Source organism: Accipiter gentilis, chromosome Z, assembly GCF_929443795.1.
Source record: "Accipiter gentilis chromosome Z, bAccGen1.1, whole genome shotgun sequence".
Taxonomy (NCBI): domain Eukaryota; kingdom Metazoa; phylum Chordata; class Aves; order Accipitriformes; family Accipitridae; genus Astur; species Astur gentilis.
Genome location: NC_064919.1, coordinates 7,055,484 through 7,081,759, shown reverse-complemented (window position 1 = coordinate 7,081,759; position 26,276 = coordinate 7,055,484). Strand labels below are relative to the sequence as shown.

The window sequence follows — 26,276 nt, the reverse complement described above, 5'->3', positions numbered from 1 at the left end:
TGCCAACTAGATCAGCTAGGCTTCTCTCACCTCATCAAATTCCCTACTTTAAAATCCCTTCTTCTTTCCTTGTATATCACGTTTGCAAGCTTCCTGAGAAATGCAAAGCTTTAGTCTGACTCTTTGGACTTCATGCAGCAGAATTTGGGTGTGATGACACACCGTGATTTACAGGAAGTCATACTGTATTTCCTAATGATCTGTTTGGGTCCTAACATTGATGAATCCTCATAGCCAATCAGAAATCCAATTCTATTCAAGTTGCATGCTTGTGAATAATGGACCCTGAATACTTGTTTAAAATTTTATAGTGCACATACCTTTAAAGAAAATAAATCTCAAAAAAAAAAATACTATGAATGTGCTTTGGTTCTTTGGAAAATGCTCAAATCATCAGTTACTAAATGCACTGTTTCTTTTGTAAGTGTAGTTACACAAATAGGGTGGCATGATCTTGTTTACCATACAATCCCATAAACTGAATTTTTCTACTTTCCCTGAAGCATGACATCTGCATTCTCAGCTCCTCTGTCGTCATTTTGCTCTGACAAAGGGTTTAAGTACCCTTTTCCAGGTTCTTCAATACTTTCTGTATTCCCAAAGAGTGGAAATATGTAGTCCTACAGATTACATAGTCCTAGAGTTTACACATGCCACTTACTAATCAGCAAAATGTAATTTTCCTGAAGTTCCACTTGAACTGTGGAATCAGTTCCCTCCCCTTCTCTTGTGTTACTACTCAGCTGCTTTGCTAGGCTGTTTTGATTCCTTTTAATCACGCTCCCTTCATCACTTTGTTCTCACCAGGTAGGCCATTGACGTTATGTTTCACTGTACTGCACTCTGGTTTTCTATTAATCACATTCTCTTTGCTGCTCCAATTCTCCCTAGACAGACCATTGCCACTGTGTTTCATGTACCACATGCTGGGTAATGACATGAAAAAAAATTTTCTGTGTTTATAAAGCTAAAATGTCTCCTTCCTATCCAAATATGCTAGTGAAGACTATAAGGTACAAACAAACAAGATAATTCTTAAGTCTCACCCCCAAGTCCCATCTCCTCTCCCACTCAACCAGTAGACTTCTCAGGTTCCAGGAAGACCTGTCCCACCAAGCTAAGTGACTTCAGCACAGAAAATGTAGCTTTCTTCTTGGGCAGGCCAAAGGCATTCGTTAACATCCCATGTCTTGTAGGACAACAAGTCCTACAGGGCTGAGGCAGACAAGAAAATTTGCAAAGAAAAGCAAATGGTAGGCAACAAACAGGGCTATGATTTAGGGCTGCCAAGTCAAAGAGCAGTGGACTACTATGGACCATTTTTGAATGAACACAGCTCATGAGAAACATGGCTACAATACTGTTTGTTACAGGCAGAGTATGAAATTACATTCAGTGGCAAATGAAATTATATTAAAAAATATACCATTTAATTCAATTCTGATTAACCAGATTATTGTAGTTTTAATACTTCTTTTCCTAAAAAAAAGGTCAGATATTTCTCTAAAAGTATTGCTATCAGTTTGATTTCAGCAAAGCCAGACAAGAACTGTGTAATTTAATTCTTTCTGTATTTAACTTTAAGATGCATAAAATAAATGCCTAACACATCCCAATTCTAAATGGTATCAAGATTCATCGCTTGCTAGTTTAATATTCACATTCCTTATTTTAGGAAACTTTTTATTTCATGGTTTTTGGACATTCATATTTCAGTTGCAATACTTGAAACATAATTAATCTATATAATTTTGGATTACTGATTCTTTGAAAGTGCTCAGGTCCCTTCTTCTACCCTAAGAGGGCAAGTGATGAACATACTGATGTTTTGGAAGTATCCACAACTTGCATTCAGACTCATATATTTAATTACTTTGTTAATGCTACATTGGTCAGGGTCTGTTGTTTTAATCTAACTAAGACTGATCCCAATGACACCACTAGTGAGGATAAAGTTAATCCACTGCTTACTTTTGTTGCTGACTTAGGCTAATATATTGTTCAGCTATGAGGTAATGACTCCTGCAGATGTTTCTTATTTCATGCCAGGAAAAGCAGAAGCTGAAATTAAATATTTTCTTTTTATGACCATTATAGTTCCCCTTATAAATTATAGCCCATTCAGACATATTTTTGAATAAATCAAATGGCACTGACAATGCAGTTTTCCTATCTGCAAAAATTAATCTTACAGGACCAAATTCTGGCCTCATTACACTGTTCATAATGAATAATATAGTTGATGATTAAAAAGTTGACCTGCCTAAAATGGTGCAGAAAGTACTACGAATTTTTATTCAAGACATACCTCTCTCTCTTTCAACAAAAGTACATTTGTACCTTGAAATGTCTCTGTATTATTTCACACCCTTGCTGTCCCCACCTTACTTACACATGGGGAAACCCAAGAAAACACCTTCAAGAGTGCCTTTTGTTTAATCAATGCCAATTCCAAATTACTTTACCGTATCCAGAACTGGATACGGTGTTTTGTATTTCTAGATAGTAGTAATTTAACACACTGAGTTGTAGTTGTTCAAAAACATTTTTCTTGCTTGTTTCTCAGGACTTTAAGGCATGATGCACAATCACGATTCTGTTACAAGCCTTCATCTTACCACTGCCTGTGCATATGCAGATCTTGTGCCAGCACAGGTCTGCAACAACTTCTCAGGACCTTTGCTCAGGCATACCTATGTAGCTAAGAGTCCCTACTAATGATGGAAACTCTCTTTGCCACAGTAGGAATGTTATTAGTTCATACTGTCTCAACAGCAGAAACCTGGTTAATGTAGTGGAAGGATTAATCTACTACAAGGACAGGGTTTTTGTGTGCAGAACTGAATGCAAAGAGTGGTTTTGAATATCTGAAAATGGTGTGTTTTGGGTTTTATGATGCCTTTTAAACAATTTTAATACTTAGACAAGTGCATTCCATTGAGCCCCAAAATACTGATGTCTGCACTCAATGTAGGTTCTCACTGAGAATCTAATTTTCACCTTAATTAAATGCAACTTGTTGGTTTGTGCACAAACATCTTGGAACTGAACTTTTCACTATTCCTAGACCTCTATTCACTGCAACTGACAAATAAACTAGAAAATAAGCATTTTTTTAATGTTACAATCATGTTGGAGAAGAACTGGACATAAAAGAACTCAGTTCTCCGGGTCTGGTACATTTCTAATAAAGTATTACCTTTTCCTCAGCTACAGCCTTTATTGGCATTTACCATTCATTGCATCTCAAGGCATGCCATTTCTGGGATCACAACATGTCTGTCTTTGTCCATCTGACATACTGTCAAAGCACATGACTATTCACCACATCTTGGTGAAAAGCCTTGATGACACCCACACAGCAAAAAACTCAACAGGAAGCAGCATTTGGATGTTGCAGCTGAACAACTTTGCAGACACTTTCTTTGGCCTCCCCAGTGAATCCTCACAGGCAGTGTGCCTTTTCTGTCATTTCTCAAGAAACAGAACAATGTGTCAAGCTGCCAGAGGCCACAAGACCAGTTCAGTAGCTAACAAAGTCTAATTCTGCTTACACCTTTAATCCTGTATGAGTTACAGCAAGGGATGTAGGTATTTCTGCAGAATAAACTTCTGAAACAGCACAACTTAACATGTGCGTGCTCCTTCCTCCTGGTGAAATCAAACTTGAAGCTAAGAAACATTTGCATGAAGGATTCTTTTAAGTATTCTAACAATGAGAATTGGTTGTTTTGGTTAGTCCCAACCTCTACACCCTCTATTTTCTCTCACTGGTTAAACAGTGTTCTCTTTGCCTTAGATCTCACAGCAACACCTTCTCCATATGGTTGGATCAAACCTTTCCCACAACTCCCCAGACCAGAGAAAGAAAGGAGAACGAGAACATTCCTTGCTCCTGTTTTTCCCCATTGATGGCTTTTGCTACAACACATCCAACAGTTTGGGGACTACCATCTTTCTTTCTGCCTTGCTTTCTTGGTTTTTTTGGGTTTTGTTTGTTTGTTGGTTTGTTTTTTTTTTTTTTTTTTTTTTTATAAAACACATTAATTGTTGATTTATAGCAAATTCATTTAGCCTTAAATATGCATTTGAAGGTGTAGTTGCTTCCAGACTAGGTTTGAAATGAGATGAGGTCATTGTCATTAAACATTCCTAAATGTTAGCATTACAAACACAGAAGTCAATTACAAGAAAAAAAAAATAAAAAAAATCACTATCTGAATATAGACATAATCTTCAAAACTTGGGATTCTATTGCATTATTTGTTCACCTTTTACATGCATCTCATTATATCACCTCTATTTTTTTTCACAACAAATCATTCATACCTCTTCCTCTGTTAATAGTCTCTGATAACTTTCTCAACATTTCCCATTGTTTGTACTTTGAAAGGCTTCATAAATACATACTAGAAATGACTCATACTGCATTTGAAAAAAAAAGAATTCCTTTGTGTTTGAAAAATATACTTGCACAAACTATCTTCTAAATGGATGCAAACACCTTGGCAGACCTCTAACAGCTAACTGCATTGTCAGTGTTGCAAGTTAGGTTAAAATTCAGGCCTCCTCTGGTACAGTGAAGAAACCAGCAAAACTCTAAGATACTATAGCAGTACCTGACATTGATTTGTCATAGATCCTCCTTATTTAGCAGAATCAGTTCAATTGTGGCTAGTGCTTTGTCTGCCTTGTGCTGCCAACTCTTTTTCTTCCAGATTTAAACTTGGAGAGTGAAGCACTTTGCACAACTTGGGCATCACTCCACTTAGATACACTGATACCTGCGCAGAGAAGAGAAACTTAACTTCTGCCCTGTTTCTGTTTACACCATAAAAGGCACCAGACTCCATGAAAACTGTTAAGTATGTTTAGAAGAAAAATTAACTTTAAGGCAGTTACCACAGCAGCAGCTATTCTTTCCTCTCTAGTTTTTCCTACATCTGCAGCTAGAAAGACCAGCTGAGCAAACATAGTTCAACAGAAGCCAAATAGTTACTGCTGCTCAAAGCCATGAGGAACTATAAAACATACTGGCTGGGATTTAGAGATATCCTGGACTTTCCCTCTGAAGTAGAAGCTCCGAATCCACACACATGCATCTTTGTAAGTGAGGAATGTTACACAGGATAAATAGTTTCCATGGTTTTTTTGGTGAGTAAAAGGAATAACAAATGCATTACCCAGATGACAGTTACATGTCTTTCTGCAACACTGTATGTTTGTGCGGATGCACTGATGTAGAGAGGGAGGGCAAGAAAGAGCTGTATATGAATTGAAATGCAATATTTGAAGCGTCTCCATGAGGATTTGGAGCCTGAGCACTTGTATCCCATTCTCTATGTAGAAACTGCTCGTATGGCAAACCTAAATATTCCAGGCTATTTTGACCAACCCTGTTAGTCTGTTAGGATAGGGAGTAAGTGTAGGATATCAGGGTTTTATGGATATGGACAGATAAACAAAGTAGATTATATATGCGCATCTTGTACCCATCCATTTGAAAAAACATTGAAACCTTGCATGCATTCATGCATATTTGAATTAGATATTTGTCAAAAGCATAGATCAGAAGAGTGAAACTATGCATATTTGCACCAATTATGCATGAAGATACACATAAGCTGAATAGCATCATAAATACCAGGGAAGCTGAAGTGTGCCTATACCAAATCATGCAGCTTGAATTCTACCTCACCCCTTCTAGTTTCAGGGTCAAAAACTCAAGCTCATGCCCAAGCCAACCCCTCACACATGTTTTTCCAGACTTCAGAATTACCTGGTTTACAGTGGAATCAGTCCAGGGCATGATTCAAAATGAAGATGGTATGGATGACTGGAGAGTTTGTACCTCAAATTAATATTCAAATATTATATATATATAGCCAGAGAGGACCAGCCAAAAATATTAATTTTAATCTTTTTTTTTTTATTTTAGACAGAGGAAGTAATATATTGACTCTCCTAACTCATGGTGCAATGGCAATTTTAAAGCAGGTGTTCAGCTCAAGTAATACATTTGAAATATTAATTCTGCAACCATAATTTAGTATGGAATCTCATGCCCTGATCATTTTGTTCATTAATATTATAACATAAACATGACTGAATTATTATTAATCATTATTTTATAGCATCATCAAATTGAGAAAACTGTATACCTGTGATACAACATGAAAAACTCCCAGTATCTCTAAGTAAAATTATTGATTTGCTTCATAGAGTCACCATTTCACTTAAGTCCTCATCATCCACTCTGGGGCCAAATTAAAAAAGAAAAGAAAAAGGATGCCTGACTCATCTTGCCACGAAATAGCTGAAGTGTGAAAACCCATCCTGAATAACACCCAGTGCCACATCAGAGTGGCTGTACCTCTCCCCATGTGTGTCAAGATCCAGCAGACATGGGTGCACGCAGAGATCAGCACGTGGCATATAGTGTCCTTTCACCCTCAAAACAACCATCCCAGATAATTTACTAGGTAAATGAAGGAAGAGAAGAGGAACCAGTGGGGGTCCTTCAGCCTGGTGATTAACAGCTGACATGACCTGGTGCACCTCAGGCATGTCTGATTAAACAGCAACCATCCCAGACAAAAAGCTGACCTTACCCTGACATGACGTAAGGATGGTGTGACACCCCTCCAATGGCTCTTTATGAGCCAGCTGGAACTGGGATATAGCAGCACCATTTCAGTTCATTCTTTATCCAGATTACCCCAACATCTCATTAATTTGCAGTGAAGACTTATCAAATAAAAGTGTTTCTCTGAGAACTGAAAGGACTTTTTTCTTCCTGTTATTTTGACTAATAATTTTCATAGAAGTTCAGTAATGAACTTTCAATTCTTTCAAATTCTGATTCCCATTTTATTAGATTATCTTGTATAATTCCCCTGGTTTGTTTACTTCTTGCAATAAACCCTGCATTTATTCAGTAGCGTAATAGGAAAAACTGTCCAATACTTTCTTATTAGGAAGTTCCCATAATTACATCTGAATTTGAAAAAAAAAAAACCAACAATAAACCAAAGCAAGTAAGAACTGAAGCATTTAGTTATTCCCCTTACCCAGGTAAAAGGAGATTCTGTGGGTACTCCTTTGCCGAGAAAAGTAAAATAGAAATCTCATCTGGTGTATACCAGCACAACTCTATGTTCAGAGTTGTGCCCGCTCTACCAACAGTTCTCAGTCTTTTATGTATTTAGGAACAAGATTTGCTCAAGACAGTATTAGCTGTAAATATTCCAGTTTAAAATCTTAACAAGTTAATTTAGTATCCTGGAACTGCACAGAAAAATCGGTAACAAAGTAGAGTACATACATTATTCTACAATGGTTTAAACACTTAAGAGAATTTTGCATCTGGAATGGAGTGCTGAATAGCAAAGATCAGATCTTGCACCCTTAAGCAAATGACTTAACAGAGATTTTAAATAAAAAGGGAATGAGCATACAAAGGCATCAGATCCCACAGAGTTACAAAGTGAAAAGAAATTTCTGAGCTACTAATAGCAACTTTTCCCACTTAGAAAGATAAAATTTATTCAAAGAAACATTTGGGCACTCTTATTCTACTGCTTCTGAGCATAAGAATATTTATTACTGAAGAAAAGAAAAAGGGTTTATGAACTATTGCAACTCTTTCTAGTATAAAAGAAATATTTCCCTAATTCATTATTTTAAATATAAGTAAACATGCATGGGGAGAAAATGGAAAGCAAATGTGATTCCTAATCATGATGAATTTTGTTCTGCTTGATGAGTCTTTTATATAAATAGTTTTGAAAAAAACATCTGGAAAATAACTTAGAGGGGAAAAGAAAGAAACAACAGTAATGTCCATCTGTCTCTGGGTTTCAATATTCAGCTTTTAAGTTTTGTTTCTTTTACTCTGGAACTGCACTGCATTTAGAACTTCCATTAACCTGAACACTAGTAGGTTTTCCATCTGATCGTTTTTGCCTAAGAAGTCTAAAATCTTCTAATCTGAATCTCCTAGGATGCCAGAATTTTCATCTCATTAAAGACCAATTTGCCTTTTCAGCTAAAGAACCAGCTTCCTTCTGGCATTTTTATTTTAGTAAGTTGTTTCCATGCTGTTGAATCACATCCTTCTGCATAAAAATCCAGGAGCACACTATATTACATAAAATGGGAACATAAACAGGACCAGTACTTTAAGAACATTTATTTCTTAAGTATAAATTTTATGAGAAATTAGGTTGTCTGGTCTCATCAAAACCATCAAAACTGCTTTACATTAGCCAAGAAATTAAAAGAAGAAGAAAGCGAGTCTATAAAGCTACCACCCCATTTCTAGCAAAACAGAAGAGTAATTAATCCCTCAGACTTACTGATAATTTTTAATGAGTGGTGGATTTTAAAAGTATAAGACGTTCTGCAACTCTTCATTTCTTAAGAGTCAGACAAGAACATACAGATCTCTGATTTAATATTTGGCAAAGATAATGGCATACATACAAAAATGATCTAATATAAGGAACTCTCTTAAGGGCACTAACAATCTACTAGTAATTTAAAAAAATAGAACATGCTTGTTTTTAAACACACACACACACACAAATAAAAAAGAACAGGGAGAGACTTATTTTAAACACTTGGCTCTTCAAGCTTATACAGAACCAAGGAGTCCAGGACAGGGCTGTCTGTGCTGGAGCTGATGAGGATCTGACAAGCATAACATGAGGTTCTGCAGAAAACACCACTTTGTCCTAACCAGTGCTTGCATGGCCTCATAGAAACTACAGATCTCCAGATCTTTCCTCACCAGCCAAAAATAAACAACACCGAAGAACAAAGTCAACATAATATGGAACTTCACTACAAACAGACTAGCAGCAATGTCAGTAAGTCTTGCAGGCACCTGGACTACTTCAAAGGTACTAATGGATGTGAAATGTGCATAAAGTTGTGTACCAGAATATTTATTCCATTAGATCTTGATGTGTCATGTACTGGATTCAGCTATTTTAATCTACTACAGCTGTTGCCCACCGAGACCTCTTTCTTTCGAAGTGCTTGAATTATTTGTAAGCTTCTTTTTCCAGACAACATTAGAGAACCTATCCAAAGAGCAATTTCCTTTGGCTGTTAACATGGTCTCCACAGATTTTTACGTGTTGACTATTTTACTGGCAGATCTGGTAAAACATAATTGGTTTATTCTGCCCATTCTACTGTTTGAAGCCAGTTTAAAACATATAACAGGTCTCGGACACATCACATTACTAGAGAAACCACTCTTATTTTTTTCTGTTCCTTCTTCTGTCTCTTCTTCACCCCCTAAAGTAGGGCAAAAGTCCTGGGCAGCTGCAGACAGGAACCCAGTGGAAATGGACCTGGCTCATAGGAGATGCCTTCTTTCCAGTACACACATCCTGGGCAGGTCTGATCTCCAGCATGCCAAGTCTTGTTTCAGGAGCACCACGCCTTTAGTAGACTCTATATACTTGGAATTTCCAATAAAATAGCACCTGGGTTCAGAGTCCACACCTCACGGCTTTGTGACAGTTCTCCATGGCCTACATGCATGCTTTTCGTTTTTGTATGCAAGGCTTGGCATCAGTGTGGGAGTTTTTAATCAAAACATCATCTACTACCAAGAACTTCATCCCTCCAACTGAAAAGAGGGGCTTTGCAGAACAATCCTGTGCTCAGAAACCTTTTTTATCTTTGCAAGGTCTCATCCTGAGCAGTAGCTCTGGCAGCAAGAGTCTGCATATTTTTCGTTTGTCTTTTCAATTACACTAAAATGCATAAAATCTCCCTCAGTATGTTCCACTACTCTTTTTTCGAATGCTCTAGTGTGTGACTACAACTACTCGTTCCTTGCCAGTTTGTACTTTCAAATAATAAATTTGTAAACAGAAAAAAAGATGTCTGATATGATTTTCAGGATAGGGTTTATCTGAGAGGGTATCTTTCACAAAGGTACTAAACTTTCCACTACCTACAAACACTGTGGATGGTCATCTTGAGATCAGTGGTACTAAGTAGACTTTTAAGATTAGTCATATACTTCAAAATGCTTTATAAAATATGCATTCTGATTAAACCCAAGAGTTTCTCAACCACCGTTTTTCAATTGCCAACAGCTTCCTGGGCTGTATTAGGCAGAGCATTGCCAGCAGGTCAAGGGAGGTGATCGCTCCCTATGCTCAGCACTGGTGAGACACATCTGCAGTACTGTATGCAGTTCTGGGCTCCCCAGTGCAAGAGAGACATGGACATACTGGAGCAAATTGAGCAAATGGCCACAAAGATGCAGAAGGAACTGCAGCATCTTTCATACAAGGAGAGGCTGCGTGAGCTGGGACTGCTCAGCCTAGAGAAGAAAAGCCCCAAGGGGATCTTACCCAAGTGTGTAAAAATACCTGATGGGAGGGTGTAAAGAACACGGAGCCAAATTCTTTTTAGTGGTATCCAGTAACAAAAGACAATGGGCACAAACTGAAACATTGGAAATTACACCTGAACCAAGAAAACATTTTTTTTTTACTGCAAGTGTGGGCAAACACTGGAACAGTTTACCCAGAGAGGTTCTAGAATCTCCATCACAACCTCTCATATGCATACAAAACCCAACTGGACATGGTCTGGTTGACAATGCTTGAGCAGGGGATTAAGATTAGGCGATATCCAGCTGTCATTGCCAACCTCAGCTGTTCTGTGATTCTGTGATACTGTCCCAATCAATTTCAGTACTCAAATACAGAAGTTCTTTTAATAAAATACTAGCTCCAGTCTAAATGAACATGGTTGTGTATCACTCACAGGAAAATTGTTTCAAGGATTACTTGCCCAATTTACCAATGGATGCAATATTTTTATATGCTCTTTCTTTTTTTTAAACATGGTATTCAGTCAGCAAGGCATGCAGCTGTGGCAATGTTAAGTCCTGTGGCTGGGCTGGATGTAGGTGTACAGGGGGGTTCCTGGAGCAAGAAAAAGCCAAGAAGAGCAGAGAACCCCTCCAGCAGCTGGTAGCTCTCACGGGAGAGGCTGATGAGCCTTGGGTGGTGTCAGGAGCAACCACCAGAATTTTGAAGGACCCTGGGGAGTGCTGGCGACCAGGAGAGCTGCGACCAGGGCCTGCAAACAGGGATCTGCTTCAGCCCCCACCCTCCATCAGTACAACCAAAACAAGACATGAAGCTTTAACAGCTGCAGACACCCACAAGCAAGGTCTGCAAGGAGAAACTGTACCAGCAGCACACAGCGGATGCCACAAAAAGAAGCATTGACTGCTTGTAGCGGGTGACTCTCTGTTAAGGGGCACCGAGGTGCCCGTCTGCCGGCCTGACAGGAGTCACGAGAGGCGTGCGGCCTTCCCAGAGCTCAGGTCCGAGATGTTGCCGACAGAGCGCCACAACTTGTCAAGAGCACAGCCTGCTATCCACGGCTACTCCTTCACGTGGGCGTGAATGACACCGCAGGCCAGAACCTGGGCAGAACCAAGGACGACCACAAAGCCCTGGGGGTGCAAGTGAAAAGTATTGGTGCCCAAGTTACCTTTTCTTCCGTGGCACCAGTTAGAGGGAAGGGCGCAGCCAGAAACTGATGTACAATGCAAATCAACTTGTAGCTTTGTGGCTGGTGCCATCGTGAGCGTTTTGGCTTTTATGACCACAGGACATCCTTCGATGGCTATAGCCTGTTAGCGAGGGATGGGATCCACCAGTCTTGAAGAGGCAAAGGAGTCTTTGGTAGCAGGCTGGCCAGCTTGGTGAGGTGGGCCTTACACTGAAGGACACGGGGGCGGGGTCCGAAGTGGCAACCCTCTTGCCATTGCAACCAACTGGGGGATAAGCCAGGCCAACCACAGCAGTGGCAAGTGTTCCTTAGCTGCCTCCCAAGATGAGAACCCAAAGACCAACCTCCTCAAGTGTATGTAAACCAATGCATGTAGCCCAGGGAAGAAACAGGAGGAACTGGAGCTCTGTGCCCAGTCAGGAAGTTATGATATCACAGGAATAACTGAAACACGGTGGGACAACTCACACGACTGGAGGACTGCAATGGATGGCTATGGGATGTTTTGTAAAGATAAGCAGGGCAGAAGAGGAGGAGAAGGAGTCGGGCTCTATGTCAAGAAGAGCCTTGAATGCGTAGAATTCAAGTATGGTGATTGTGGAAGCCCTATTGAATGTCTCTGGGTCAAGATCAGAGGGGTCGTCTCCCAGGGGGACCTTACAGTAGGCATCTGCTACCAACCTCCAAACCAAGACAATAAGGCCAATGAAGCAATATTTGTGAATGGTTTTATTATGCAGGTTCCCGAGGTCCTTGTTCACCCTTATGTGAGTTATTCAATACTAATAATTAATACTGGTGGCATATTATGGGTATTGTCGTACCTGGTCTAGTCCTGGTATAAGAGAAAGCAAGTTTTAGGTGAGGCAATACTGAAATGTGCCCTCAAGGATATTTAACCTTGGGGGAAAAATAATCTGTGATGTGAGTTGTATGTTGCAGGAAGTAATGTAGCAGGAATGACCTGAACTGCAGAGGAGTGAACTTCGCAAGGAACCAGACAAGTGCGTCGGTGACCCAAACCAAGCTGGTGTTGGTGCCCAACGATCGAACATACTGCTTCTCCTGTCCTGATCACTCATCTTGATGGATGGGGCCCAGGTCATAACCTGTGTGTGAACATCTGGAGGAGTGGAAGAAGCCCGTGGAATATCTATCTCTTAAAGGACAGGGGATAGTAATTAATAAGAATGTATAAATCTGTACATTGGGTATAAAAGTGGTTTAAGTATGTAGTTTCAGTTGTAAGTTTTGGTAAGAAAGGATTTCAGTAATGAGAATTAAATACAATAGTATGGTTAGAAGATATCTGTATTAAATTATGTGGGACTTGAGCAGGACGCAAATGGTATGGAATAAGGGGTGGAGATTGTATTGGGTCTGGCTGAGATGGAGTTAATACTCCCCATAGCAGCCCCCATAGCACTGTGCTCTGCATCAGTAGCTAGAAAGGTGTTGATAGCACACCAGTGTTTTGGCTACTGCTGAGCAGTGCTGGCACAGCATCAAGGCTGTCTCTCCAACATTTTTGCCCTCCCCTCAATGGCAGGCCAGGGCAGGGCAAGATCTTGGGAGGGGACATGACCAGGACAGCTGACCTAAACTAACCAAACAGATACTCCATACCATATGACATCAGCTCAGATATAAAATCTAAGTGAAGGGAGACGGAAGGGAGGCATTTTGTCTTCTGGAGCAACCACTATGCGTACTGAAGCCCTGCTTCCCGAGAAGCAGCTAGACATCGCCTGCTGATGGGAAGTAGAGAATAACATCATTTATTTTTTCGTTGTTTTTGCGCGTGACTTTTTCTGTCACTTTATTAAACTGTCCTTATCTTGACCCATGAGCCTTTTGTTATATTTTCTCTCCCCCGTCCAGCTGAGGAGAGGGAGTGATAGAGCGGCTTTGGTGGGCATCTGGCATCCAACCAGGGTCAACCCACCACATTGGGTCTACTCAATTTAGATTTCTGTGCAGTACGCACTCTTCAGGCTACCCAGAAAACTAAAAATTAAGACAATTTGTCACATTATTTTTATTATTTTCTATTGATTGCCTTTCAACAGAATTCCGCAACCTTTAAGAACATCTCCTAATGAGCCAAGTGCCCTGATAATTCCTGTTTAAAAATCTGTTTTATAATGAAGTACACTTGAAATGCTGCTATAAAGAGACATGAAACTATAGCTTCAGAACAGAACACTGAGAAATGTCTTCAACAGACTCAACATGCAACTGCTACAGCCTTACTAAGAGTAAATTTAGTTGTCCATACTTATACTGCAAATTCTAATCATAAAGAAAGTAATACAAGAGTGCACTTCAAATAGTTTAGCAAATACCTTGGGGATACTTCCCACTAAAACCAACCAACCAAAAATCATATTCACACAAAATCAACTTCATTTTGATCAGGTGCCATGCTGATAGGGCTCCACTTAACAACTTCTTTCATTGCTCAGAAGTGGAAACCCAGACATTATTAAGAACTCTCAGCAATAGCTGTTGCTCAAGAAAACTTAGCACTTTCCTGCGTCACCCACATGGAAAGAAATCAGCACAGAATCCAAACAGGTATCAGAGATAAAGCCCAGCAGGGAAGAACTTGTTTTTTACTTCCCCCTCTCACTTCATCTTACTCTTTCTACAGAAAAGACTAACCTTTGACCATGAAACCTGATTATTCTTCCTTCATTCAAATAAACACGGGCCCAAGTCACCATTCCACTGTTTCATTTTTATACCAACAGAACCACTGAAATGATTTTCAAGAACAAAAATGTAAACAAACAGATACTCCTTTCCTTTGCAATTTTTCCAAATAATAGATCAGTATCAAAAGCAGACCATGACACTTTACTGAAGAACTTGCAGCCACATAAAATCTCCCTGTTGGCAATAAGAAACACAGTGAATAAGTCACTTACTTAGGTAGATTTTGTCACGATAGCAATAAATACAGTCAATTTGTGTGACAGCAGATGCTGAAATCTGGAGTCCACACTCTATTTCCCAGTATCCTGGGCAATCCGCACTGAGTACTGTATTGTACTAAGGAGAGCACTGCCAGCAGGCTAAGGGATGTTATTATTTCCCTAAAATTGTTAAGGGATTGGAGTACCTGACATATGAGGAGCACCTAAGAGAGCTGGGACCGTTAAGCCTGGAAAAGAGAAGTGTCATAGAAATAAAGATAACAGAACCGGGGTCGTCTCATTGGTGCACAGTGCCATGACAAGAGACAATGAGCAGAAACTAAAATTCACAAAATTCCACTTAAACATATTTGGTGTTTGTTTGCTTGTCTTTTCAGTGTGCAGGTGATCAAACACTGGCACAGATTGCCATGAGAAGCTGTGAAGTCTCCATCCTTGGCAATATTCAAAACCCAACTGGACATGGCCCTGAGAAACTTGGGCCCCTGATCCTGCCTCGAGAGGTGGGGTTACAACTAGAGACCTCCAGAAGTATCTCTCATCAACTACTCTGATTTTGTGATGAACAGTGCTTTAATTTGCATTATTTCAGGCTACCTAATTTAGAGCTGAGGCAGCTACATTCATATCAGTTGCATACTAGATACACATGACACTGAGCCATTGGAATTCTTTTGTAATGCATTCATTTATTTATTTCTACCTTAGAGAGAAAATTCATTAGTACATATGTTCAATGTGTGGTGCAAACAATCCTCCTTAAAAAATCAAGTATTTTAGGACGATAAAAACATCTTTGAAGTCATTTGCACTCACAGCTTCAAAAAACATCTGTAACACTGACTGGAAAACAATGACAGATATATATCCTTACTAATTTTTTGACAAGCTCTTGTCCTGTCAGTGAAGAAGTCACGACAGCAAAGGTAGAGACTTAGGCTGTGCAAAGAAAGCCACAAAGCCAACAGATCGTAACACTCTGGGCCTAATCTATTGTTTTAGTTTTGGCTGGGATAGAGTTCATTTTCTTTGTAGTAGCTGGTATAGTGCTATGGTTTTGGGTTCAGTATGAGAAGAATGTTGCTACCACACTGATGTTTTCAGTCGTTGCCAAGTAATGTTTAGACTAAGTCAAGGATTTTTCAGCTTCTGATGCCCAGCCAGCGAGAAAGCTGGAGGGGCACAAGAAGTTGGGAGGGGACACAGCCAGGGCAGCTGACCCGAACTGGCCAATGGGGTATTCCATACCATGGGATGTCATGTCCAGTATATAAACCGGGGGGGGGGCTGTGGTGGTGGTGGTGGTGGTGGTGCAGATCGCTGCTCGGGAACTAACTGGATATCAGTTGGTGAGTAGTGAGCAACTGAACTGTGCATCACTTGGTTTGTATATTCCAGTTCTTTTTTTGGTATTATTACTGTCTTATTATCATTATCATTATTATTATTATTATTATTATCATCATCATTATCATTATCATTATCATCATCATCATTATTATCATTATTATCATTATTATCTTCCTTTCTGTCTTATTAAACTGTGTTTATCGCAACCCACAAGTTTTACTTTTTCCTGATTCTCTTCCCCATCCCACTGGGTGGGGTGAAAATGAGTAAGCGTCTGAGTGATGCTTAGTTGCTGGCTGGGGTTAAACCACAACATCCATCCTACTGAATGTTTATTGCACAGCATGAAAAGGTAAGAACCCCTTTGGTTCCTGTATCCCAGGCTCAGAGACAGTAGGTGTCCAAGAAATAGTTTCCTTTGGATACCGGAAAGACTAAACTGATATGGAAGGCACTGCAATGTGATCAACAAGGAAGCCCACAATCACTTCATAATCACTTGGCAGAATAAAGATGCAATGCAAAACTGGCCATCTCTTTTTTTTCCTTTCAGCTTTCCTCCCTTCTCTCAGTCACCATGCTGCATTAGTCCCAAGTTTTCTGTATTGTAAAATCATTAACTTGCCTTTCCACCCTTCTAAAATGCACACAGACACTTTTACCACGTTTTTCAAGAATCAGTTCCTCTCAGTGAGTATTGAGACCTGACACAAAAGGTAAAGTCACTTTCCAAAAGGGTACTGACAGTCCAATTTTAATGCAGCTTTGGAGAGTGTTTTCAGCTCTTCTCTAATGTGCTTATGGCTTCTCTACCCTCCTTGTCATTGTACATCATTTATTTTTCCACTTACATAAACTAAACATGTTCGCCACTTTATCCTCTCAGACAGCTACTGAATTTCAGATTTGGAAGATCGAAACTGAATAGTTTTAAGTTGCTCATTTTTCAAACGTGAACAACATGGTTACTCACAGTACATACTGTGACAGCCTTATGGCATACTAAATTTAGATGCTCTTTCTTTAACTTTTTCTTCAGTCATGTATTTCTCTCCCTGTTTTCCCCTATGCACACACAAAACAAAACAGGAATAATTTTTACATCAAAAAATCTCCCCAGTATTATGTCATTGTATACAGCCACACTGTCATTGCTCCCCTCATGACTAAGCCACTTTTCTTTCATCAGTTATGCATGTTGACTAGGACACATGTTAATAGTTTTCCTGAACTATTACGGATCATTAAAGACTTTTAAAGACTTGTATTAAAGACTTCTATTAATTGTATGGAACAGTTGTAGTTTATGTCATTTCTGTAATTTACATGGCTTCTGAGAATTACTTGTGAGTTATTTAAATGACGTAAAGGCTGTCAACTTGTTGTCTGCAATGCATTTCAATACCAATGTTAATTACATGTGAATCTTTTTCAATCTAGGTTAAAATTCATGTTTCCAAAGATATAGATAGGAGTCTGCTAAAGACACAACTCAGGCCATAGTGTCCTTATTATCTTTGTAAAACATCCTGCTATTTGGGAAGCTTGATATAATTACCTTTTACTCTTATCAGTTTAGATAAATCCTTTTCTAACTCACTGGAGGATGTGCTGTACTGAAAAGAATCACAGTGTACTTTTTCCTGCTTGCCTCTATATTATTCTCTGCCAGTTTATCAGGTATTTAGAATCTGTCAGGATACACAGAGCATTGAAATGACCTGGCTGCACAAACAGGGTGATATTAGAGATCTATTGCCTAATCTCAACTCTTTTAGCATGACTATGTATAGTATTAGTATTTAGTATAAGGCAACACAGGAAATAAGGCAGTAGTACCAAGACAGTGGGATCTTAATAGGATTAGTAATTTAAAATATATAAATTATTATTACAAACATTTTACAAAAATTTTGCTTTCGATACACTCAAAGTTACAGGATCACTAAACAGTGGACAGGTGTGGCAAAGCAGTCAGGATTTTCCATGGGTAAATTTAGAAAAAACCCCAGCAATAATGGATCTTCTTAGACTGACATAAGGTGCTATGATCATGTAGGTTTATTTTACTCCTTAGTTTTATTAGGATAATAACAGTAGTTACATTCTTAAGTCCTTAAACTATTCATGCAGCTCCCAAACTGTCTTGAATCTTTATTGATCAACTTCAGTACATAAATTTGTAACTTCCTATCTGTATGCTATTGTTTTTTATTTACCCACTTTAGCATGTGATTAAGTAAAATCCCCATTACCTTTTACTGTGAAATCCTCCTGTCTGAGGTACGTTCCTTGAAAATCTGTAACTTTACAGCTAGTGTCCAGAGATCAACAGTACCCTGTCACCAGGACTGAATAAAGTCTAATAGTGGAGTATCTAAAGAGAGGGCCGCACAGAACATTCAACTGCTTTTAAAATTTACTGTACAGCCCTTTCAAGGGGAGAGAGGCTGACATAGGCTCTTCTCTGTGTTGTTCCCCCCTCCCCTCCCTTTTTCTCTTACTCAGTGCCTCCTGATACACTAAATGCCTAATTTTCAACCAGCTTAGTGTTTTCAACTACACAGGAAATTGTCAAGAAACCTTTTTGAGATACTAAGGATAAAGAGAAAGGGCTTTGGGGCAATAACTCATTAAAAAGCCAAAGAGAAGTAACCTTTGCTAGCATTCTCCAATCTTACATCTGCTGACGAACACTCTTGGTAAAAGCTATCACACAGGGTCTTGTACTTCTGAGCTCCTCATGGACCCCCCTTTCAAGTGATTATTTTACTTGAAACAATCCAATGTTTGAATTAATAGTCTAATTGACTAATAGCTTACACTATTCATGGTCATTTTCATAGGAAAAATCAAAATATTATCTTGAAATACCTTTTTCAGCGTTTTTTATGCCTCTGTGTAGAGGAATATAAAGCTGAACGTTTCAGACAGACTTTACTAAAAAGTAAGATTATTTTAAAAACTATTTTTAACATTTTCAAAAAGTAATGGCTAGTCTCTGAATCTGTACATGTAGCACAATCACACAGGACAGACACAAACTAACACTCTGGATTTTACCTAATATAGGAATATTAATAAGTCCCTTACTTAACCTATGTTGTCCAGTAGATACTTCCCCTGGATTGCAAACTAAAAATGTAATATTCTGCCTGCATAAGTGCTGTGATTAAAACATATTCTCAAGCTCTCTATTTGCTTATGCTTTATTTTGTTTACCAAACTGAGATTTTGTTGACATGTTTGACAAATTTAGTTAAGTATATGTGTATTTTTTAAAGCCCTGTTAGTATTTAGCTGTAAATTACAGTGGCAATTATCACAATATGCTTTTATCTCAGATTCACTCATGATTGGCATCCTCCCAGTTATGCACAATGCAATTTCCTGCCAATGAAGGACATGATAAATCCAAAATTTTCCTGCAGTAAACCCATGCAAAGGCCATTGTAGGGTAGCATGATATATAGCTGTAGGATAAATTCAGACCCTTCAAGCATGCATAAAAATGATAGGGAAAGGGTTGGAATACAGGATTCTGAGGCAGTGCCTTACAGCTTCTTTTGTGGCTGTACCAAGGGAACAGTTTCTTGTGCAACTCAAATATTAGATAATAACCAGCTACTATGATGTCTTACGGTCAGAAAAAAATGCAGTTGGTGTCCGACCAAAGGTGGTCATTCTCTCACAGGAACTAGTTCATTTGTGTGCAGAAAACGGATCTTCAGGGAAATCAAATTCCTTAAAATTGCATTGTGGAGAATTAGAATTCACTCCCAGAACAATAGTAGCATCATTATCATAAAAGAAAAACAGAAGACAAAACCAAAACCAACCCAAGCCTGGGTTCCTGGACTAAGTTCTGCTCACCTTATCTCATGATAGAGAGGGATATACGTAATCCCCAGAACAGTGTATTCAGGTTGTGCCTGTGTAGCCTTTATTTATTTATTAAAGAATGAAAACCATGCAGATTTGGGATGGTTGCAGTGTTAGAGAGTTGCTAAGCCTAGCTGTGCCAGTTTCAACGAGACATCTGTAGAAGCAAGGCTGTTGGCATTGCCTTTTTGCCCCCAGGTTGGTGTCCTACAGTACAGCTGGCAGAAGCAGAGAACATGTGGGCTGTCACAGACTGAAGCATGTTAGTGTAACCCAGACTGATGAATCACAGACACGGATGTACGATACGAAATACTTGAAGGGTCATACTGCTTTCAAATACTTTGGCTGTCAGCAGAAGAAATGCAGGGAGGGCATGCAAAGCCTTCGGGTAAGAGGTACTGGCAGAGAAAGTCCACTTTTGTGTATATTCCTAATAAGAACAAACTAAGAGACACTGCCATCTCTTCTGTAAGACAGTGCTTTTCTGTATCTTTTACCTTCCTATCCTAACTCCAACAACTCCATGGAAGACAGAAGTAGGAAATGTACCCATTTAAACAGTAGTGTCTATTTATTGTTTTGCTCTACCATATGTACTTCTATACCTTCTTCAGGGTAATATAAAAGCTTGGTCAACTTGCAGCTCTTCTGCTCCATCGAAAATGATGGGATAGCCTGTGACACAATGAGCTGTCTACCATCTTTTCCGTTGCAGTTTGATTTTCTCCTTAAGTTTTCTTAAGACAGAGGCCTGACCTGTCGGATGTTTTGGAGTACCACTCATATTTACGTTTACTCTGAGTCAAACACACATCACAAAATTTCATTTGACTTGCACTCTGTGTACTCATATAATGAATAATTACAACCTCCAGCTGGGTAATCGTTTTGAACTTCAAACTAGCAACTACTATGTGTTATTCTGGTTTCTCCTATACTGTTTCTGTAATTTATCTTGTTTAAGTAATTAGTCTTTACTCCGAACCTAGGCATAAAATGACAAGAAACTGAGCTTTAAATGGCCATTGATCAGCAGAAGGATATAGAGAAATATCTAATTACATTGATCTTTGAGAAATGTTGCTCACTTTAAGTCACAGTTATGATCCTTTCTCTTTGTGAAGTAGAGCACTGAACTTTTCTGACTGATTATGTTCTGCAGATACACTTGTCAGATACTGCTTTAACTGTCTGTTAATTATGATATAGGTATCTATGACCCAGAGATAAGGTTAAGAAACCAATAATGAACAATGCAATGACCACAGCACTATACACAATGCCATGGACACAATCACTGGTTGGCCAGCCACAGACTAATAGGATACTTGACCGACTATTCCAGCATTTAAAGTTTGCACTTACCAACCTCCACAACACTAGAGCAATTGGGGTCTGTGAAGCCTTCAGGACACTCGCATGAGTAGAAGTCATCATTCAGCCCTGACAGACAGATGCCACCATTTCTGCATGGGTTGGAATCACACACGTCCCCTGTGGGTTAAAGGAAAAAAGAATTCCTGTATAAAACTCTCCAAAAGTTAATGCACAAGTTCTAAGTATGACAGATTGCTGATAATCAAGAACAGAAAGGAATTACAACCTCTGTGTCCTCTGAATACCTTTTGGCTGATTCAATTTTTTTTTTATTTAACAGCACACCTCTGTGTAATCATCTCCCCCTAGCCTTCTACTCTGTAAAATGTGATTCTCTTAGATGCACTGACAGCTATTCACTTGCAAAAGACAAAATTTAACAAAAAATACTTTTTTGCTTTCTCTCATTTGAAGTCATTCAGGACATATACTTGGAAAGGAATTTACCCAGGATTTCATCTCTCTAGGTTTCCTTCAACATAAAGCTGAATGGTGGTTTCAATTCAGGCTATTGGCTTACCACCTAGTTCATAAGCAACGAACTGTGGCTGTAGCTACATCATCATGTGCTCCAGACTTATGCTCCCTTAAATCACTCAAAAGCACAGATTTGATCCAGATCAGGCATTGGCAGGCAGCTGTATTTCTGCTAAACACAGAGCATGGCATTCAGGCCAGCAGTGTGCTTCTATGTTGGCTTTATGTCAGTCAGACGAAGTCCAATTATATGTGATCCCAGGATAAAGTTTAACACTGCAGACTAAAGCCATTGAAGTGTTTTGAGCAATTTCATTCTAACAGTAAGTTCACACCCAACCAATGATTTTTGATGTGGAGCCCTATGACTGGAGCTGCTGTATGTTCACACTGTGCCCCCAGAGAGGCTTCTACTATGACTTGTGACCCACCAGCTCCACAGCAGGGATGGAAGCTCAAGGACTTGAGCAGCCAAAGTCCCTCAGTGCTCCTCAACAGTCCCCTCTATGTTCCAGGGAAGTTTGTGAAGTTCTCCCATAATTCATTTTGATTGCAGAATCAGAACAAATCAGTTAGAAACAAAGCTATGCTTTGCTTCAAAACTATGCTATGCTATGAACTATGCTTCAAAACTCCCTGGGACACAGGGCAAGCTTCAGCCTGCCTGAATAATGCTAAACAAGCAGATTTTGCTTATCCTTCAATTGCTCTTCAGTGAAGACACCCTATTCAGTCAATTAGCATTGAGGTGATCAACAGTGGAAAGACATAATCTCTGAAAGATGCACTGCAGGGCTGCTGTTTATGCTCCGAAGTTGAATATGTCTCCAGTATTACCAGTGTGTACAACACATTACTGTGATTTCCTATCTAATATTATTTGAAATGGCCTTCAGGAAGAGATATAAAGAAGACAACAGAGTGTCTGTTCAATTCTTGTAATTCCTCAGCTTTAACACCCTTAAAGAACCCCACCCTATCACAGTCTGCAATTATACAGAAATACAGGATTGCATCCTGTTCCCAATGGGATAACTGGACACAATCCTAAAAAATGCCCTAGGTTTTGGTCAGCTTCAATTTAATTTTTTTTCTCAGATAATTAAATACACATTTAGATGTATTATTAAAAAATAAGTACATTATTTTGTATGCTTTTTAAAATTGAATCATTGCCAGTCTTTTGCCATGTAATTGTAAAGAGTTCTAGAAATCCACTTGCTTATGTCAGTAGTACTGACATTATAATACATTTTGGACTACAGTGGTAGTAAGGGAACTCAAAATCTTTTCAACGCCTTTCTGGCAAATAGACTTCAGATTACTGCCTGGTGTAAGAATTCCGATCTAGCAACCACTTAAGAAATTTAACTGATGTACAAAACTGCCTTTATGAATTCCGTGCATCAGCCGCAAAAAACTCTAGTTGTGGGATAGTTTTACGGGTTATTTTTAATTTTATTTCATTTTAAGCTGTCAGCTTTAAGCTACCTTCATGACACGGAGAATTGTCATGTGTCTACATACTTGGTATTAACAGTTTTGCCTTGAAAACTGTCCTGCTGGCAGAGAAGTAGAGCTATTTGAAAAAAAGGCAAAAGACACAAGACATTACCTGTCTAATGACTAGGCATTATCTGTTTTCCTAACTGAATCTAAATAAGTCAAGACTCCTGTGATGGGTTGACCCTGGCTGAACACCAGGTGCCCACCAAAGCCATTCTATCACTCCCCCATCCTCAGCTGGACAGGGGAGAGAAAATATAACAAAAGGCTTGCGGGTCGAGATAAGGACAGGAGAGATCATTCACTATTACTGTCACGGGCAAAACAGACTCAGTTTGGGAAAATTAACTCAATTTATTACAAATCAACCAGAGCAAGGTAATTAGAAATTAAATGAAACCTCAGAACACCTTCCATCCACCCCTCCCTTCTTCCTGGGCACAACTTCACTCCTGGATTTCTCCACCAAGGCCCCCCAGCGGCACAAGGGGGACAGGGATGGGGTTTATGGCCATCACACGTTATTTTCTGCTGCTTCACCTCCTCAGGACGAGGGCTCCTCACACTCTTCCCCTGCTCCAGCGTGAGGTCCCACCCACGGGAGACAGTCCTCCACGAACTCCTCCAACATGGGCCATTCCCATGGGCTGCAGTTCTTCACAAACTGCTCCAGCATGGGTCCTTTCCACGGTGTGCAGTCCTTCAGGCACAGACTGCTCCAGCGTGAGTCCCCCACGGGGTCACAAGTCCTGCCAGAAAACCTGCTCCAGTGTGGGCTCCTCTCTCCACAGATCCACAGCTCCTGCCAGGAACCTGGTCCAGCACGGGGTTCCCACGGGATCACAGCCTCCTTTGGGAACCCACCTGCTCCAGCGTGGGGTCCTCCCTCCCCGGGCTGCAGGTGGAGATCTGCTCCCCCGTGGACCTCCCTGGGCTGCAGGGGGACAGCCTGCCTCACCAGGGTCTTCATCCCCACGGGCTGCAGGGGAATCTCTGCTCCGGCGCCTGGAGCATCTCCTCCCCTCCTGCTGCACTGACCTGGGGGGCTGCAGGGTTGTTTCTCCTACATGTTCTCACTCCTCTCTCCAGCGGCTGTTTCTCCCAATCTCAACTTCTTTTTTCCTTCTTACAAATGTTATCACAGAGGCGTTACCACTATCACTGATTGGCTCGGCCTTGGCCGGCGGCGGGTCCGTCTTAGAGCCGGCTGGTATGGGCTCGCTCTCTCTCGAACACAGGGGAAGCTTCCAGCAGCTTCTTACAGAAGCCACCCCTGTAACCGCCCCCCACTACCAAAACCTTGCCACACAAAACCAATACAACTTCTCATTTTCAGTGCTTGCTGCATTATTGGGGTAGCAAAGGATACTTGTTTTTTATTTCATAGGGCTTAGGCATTTGGTTGTGAAAGAACAACTACTATTAACTGAATGCTTTGACAACTGTATTCCCATAACTTTAATTAAATTAATAAATAGCATCTGAAGCAGGAAAACTTATGCAAATCTGTATGGATATTCTGATTAAAATGAGAGGGGACATTTTTACTATGTGTTTCCTGATGCAGTGTTCTTCTGATTTCAATTATGCAATACAAGAAAGAAAAATAAAGGAAAAAGACAAAATATTGTTTCAATTTGTAAGTTTTATATTGACTGACAAGCAGAACACATCCCCAGTTTTCCATTGTATTTCCAGAAACTGACATCACCTACTATAACTGAAGTGTGCATACTTAACTATGTGGTTTTCATTTGTCTGAAAGTTCATGTTGTTTTTTTCAGTCTGAAGTGACCCAACCTACAGTTCAGGACTAATAAAGCAGATGCTGTCCTCTAACAACAGTCATTTATTTCCATATTCAGGAAATAACCGCAGTAAGTGCTCTATTGACCCACAACGTTGGGCTAAATTCTACTGTCAGTCACAGGTGTAAATTTTTAATTGTCATTGTATCACATCACAGCAATAAAATGAATACAGCACACTTCAAAAAAAATTTGTTCTCTAGGCTTTTTTTAATGACTATGACAGCTTTTGTCCATAGTGAGTAACTCAGTTAGTGAACTTGGATCTCTTATTAAAAGCACTTGGAGAGGAACTGTTATGTTATTCCTTGATACTCCATGACATACCTTCACATAACCACTCTTAAGCCATATCCTTTTCAACAAAATACTGAATGTACAACTATTGCTTTTTTTCCACAAGCAGGTAATGGTGGGGAGGAGGGTAAAAATTTTAAATCCGCTCTTTGTTGAACTTTACACTTTCATGCAGCATACTTTTTGATCCTATAAAACCTCACAAAATGTTACACGATTCTTGACTGAAGAGTGCAATACTTTGCTTGACAGCAAAGGACAACTTGAAAAAAGGAACTCAACTGTTGTGTATAAATAATGCAGCACACCATGATGGTTACAGTTAGACCATCAATCCTTGTCAAGAACAGAAATTCACAGAGTTTATGAAAACAATTTTTGTGATATGAAGGCTAAAGAAGATGCACTGTGCAAACAGAAGAGTGCCATCCACAACCACCTGCACACAATACTTTGTAAAGCACTCTTGGTTGTAACAGCACATAGACCAGCCAGCTACCATTACTATATGTAAATCAATTTGCAGTTCACTAATGTTTCTCAATGAAAAAAAGAAAAAGAATTATTTACTTCAACTTAAAAGTCCTTACTCTTGAATATTATAGCGCCGGGGATAGCAATGTCTGCAAAAAACTAAGGTACAAGATCCTGAATTAGGCATGGGAGAAGTATTCCAGTCCCTATGCACAAAATCATTAGCCTGAAATTAATAAAATTTCCCTCAAGTATCTTATAACTCCTAGAATGACAACTGTTACTATTTCTGTCAGAAGTGTTACTGTAAGAAATATCTGCTTGAGACAATGAAATAATGACAAAGAAAGACACATATCTTCAAAAAATCATGTGGATTCACAATATTTCAAAACTGGAAGGAAAGAAGTGATAGAAGAAAGATGATTCCAGTGTTTGGCCACTTTTTATTCTATAATTTAAGAATAGAGTATATTCCCTGAAATAAAATATATGCATGGAAAAAATTCAACCCTATTTATTCTTTTATATAATGTTCATTGAATATAAATATGAACACATTTAGTATGCATTACATATTGATGCAGTGAAATTTACAGAAGCAGAT

The 26,276-nt window shown here is 39.4% G+C and overlaps 1 protein-coding gene across 1 annotated transcript in view; it reads right to left on the bottom strand.

Annotated features, from left to right (window-relative positions):
• Positions 1-26,276, bottom strand: part of EDIL3 (EGF like repeats and discoidin domains 3) — a 263,077-nt gene that overhangs the window by 173,368 nt on the left and 63,433 nt on the right. Inside the window, exon 2 of the mRNA XM_049796524.1 lies at positions 21,096-21,224. Coding sequence (XP_049652481.1) covers positions 21,096-21,224 — 129 coding nt within the window. The remainder of the gene's footprint in view (positions 1-21,095; positions 21,225-26,276) is intronic.